Source organism: Priapulus caudatus, unplaced genomic scaffold, assembly GCF_000485595.1.
Source record: "Priapulus caudatus unplaced genomic scaffold, Priapulus_caudatus-5.0.1 Scaffold491, whole genome shotgun sequence".
Classification (NCBI taxonomy): domain Eukaryota; kingdom Metazoa; phylum Priapulida; class Priapulimorpha; order Priapulimorphida; family Priapulidae; genus Priapulus; species Priapulus caudatus.
In genome coordinates, this window is record NW_014577552.1 from 210736 (window position 1) to 212159 (window position 1424).

At 42.5% G+C, this 1424-nt stretch overlaps 1 protein-coding gene across 1 annotated transcript in view; it reads left to right on the forward strand.

The window, feature by feature from the left end:
• The window catches only part of LOC106810975 (fatty acid synthase-like), a gene marked incomplete at its 3' end in the record, with an annotated part of 12943 nt that overhangs the window by 1986 nt on the left and 9533 nt on the right, over window positions 1–1424 (forward strand). The window contains exons 3-5 of the mRNA XM_014814476.1: window positions 109–261; window positions 515–688; window positions 1184–1380. Of these exons, the coding sequence (XP_014669962.1) occupies window positions 109–261; window positions 515–688; window positions 1184–1380 (524 nt within the window). The remainder of the gene's footprint in view (window positions 1–108; window positions 262–514; window positions 689–1183; window positions 1381–1424) is intronic.

Consider the following 1424-nt stretch of genomic DNA (forward strand, 5'->3'; position numbering starts at 1 on the left):
ACACACACACACACACACACAACACAACACACACAACACACGCAGCTTGATGAATTGAGATCATTTAATGACGGCGAGTAAATCTGGATGACGGTGTAAATTGTTTAGGTTTGTACGGATTGCCGAGACGGAGTGCAAAACTGAAAGACATTACCAAGTTTGATGCGGCCTTCTTTGGGATTAGTCCAAAGCAAGCTGAACGCATGGATCCACAATGCAGAATTTTGCTGGAAGTTACTTATGAGGCTATCGTTGATGCAGGTATTGATTATTTTTTATACATTTTGTTATCGTTTTTATTTATCCTTTTACTAAATACATATCACCTTCTACCTGTTTGACGTTTGCCTGCCTCATATGTTTTCATGTTTTGCTCACTATAATATATAGAAGCGCATCTAAGTCTCACTATTTGCATGCTTCGATCTAGCATTCTCTAATTAATTTAGAAAGTTCATCGAACACAGGTCTGTCTACGCTGCACGTGCACTTGCTCACATCTCTGACGTTGCAGGTTACAACCCGCAGGAGCTGAGGGGCAGCAGGACGGGTGTGTTCGTGGGCGTGTCAGGGAGCGAAGCCAGTGATGCATGGAGCATGGATCCGGAGACTGTGTCAGGATACACGATGACTGGCTGCCAGAGGGCGATGGTGCCAAACAGACTCTCCTTCTGTTTTGACTTCAAGGGTAAGAAACAATTCTGATTCAGCTGTCACTTACTTCTACATGATACAGGTTCCATTTTTATCATCATCATCACTATCATCGTCATCATCATCATCATCATCATCATCATCATCATCATCATCATCATTACCATCATTATCATCATCATTTTATTCTTTTTTCTACTTCTTTTTCACCTTCTTCTTCTTCGTCTTCTTCTTCTTCTTCGTCTTCTTCTTCTTCTTCTTCTTCTTCTTCTTCTTCTTCTTCTTCTTCTTCTTCTTCTTATTCTTCATTCTACTTCTTCTTCTTCTTCTTCTTCTTCTTCTTCTTCTTCTGCTTCTTCTTCTTCTTCTTCTTCTTCTTCTTCTTCTTCTTCTTCTTCTTCTTTTTCTTCTTCTTCTTTGTAATCCTTTCCGTCTCTTTCAATCGAAGAGACAGATTTAGGGACGACATGAGAGATGTGTAAACGCGTTGTGTGACAGAGTGTATGTTGTCCGTGCGTTGCTGATACAGGTCCTAGTTATGTGATCGACACTGCATGCTCCTCCAGTCTGTACGCCGTGGACAATGCTTTAGCCGCTATTAGAAGCGGCCAGTGTGACTCTGCTATAGTCGGTGGAGTCAACCTGAACCTGAAGCCACAGACTGCACTCCAGTTTCATAAGTTGGGAATGCTGTCACCAGAGGGCATGTGCAAGTCATTCGATGCAGCCGGTGAGTGGTGCTGTTGATGGTGCTGTTGATGGTGCTGTTG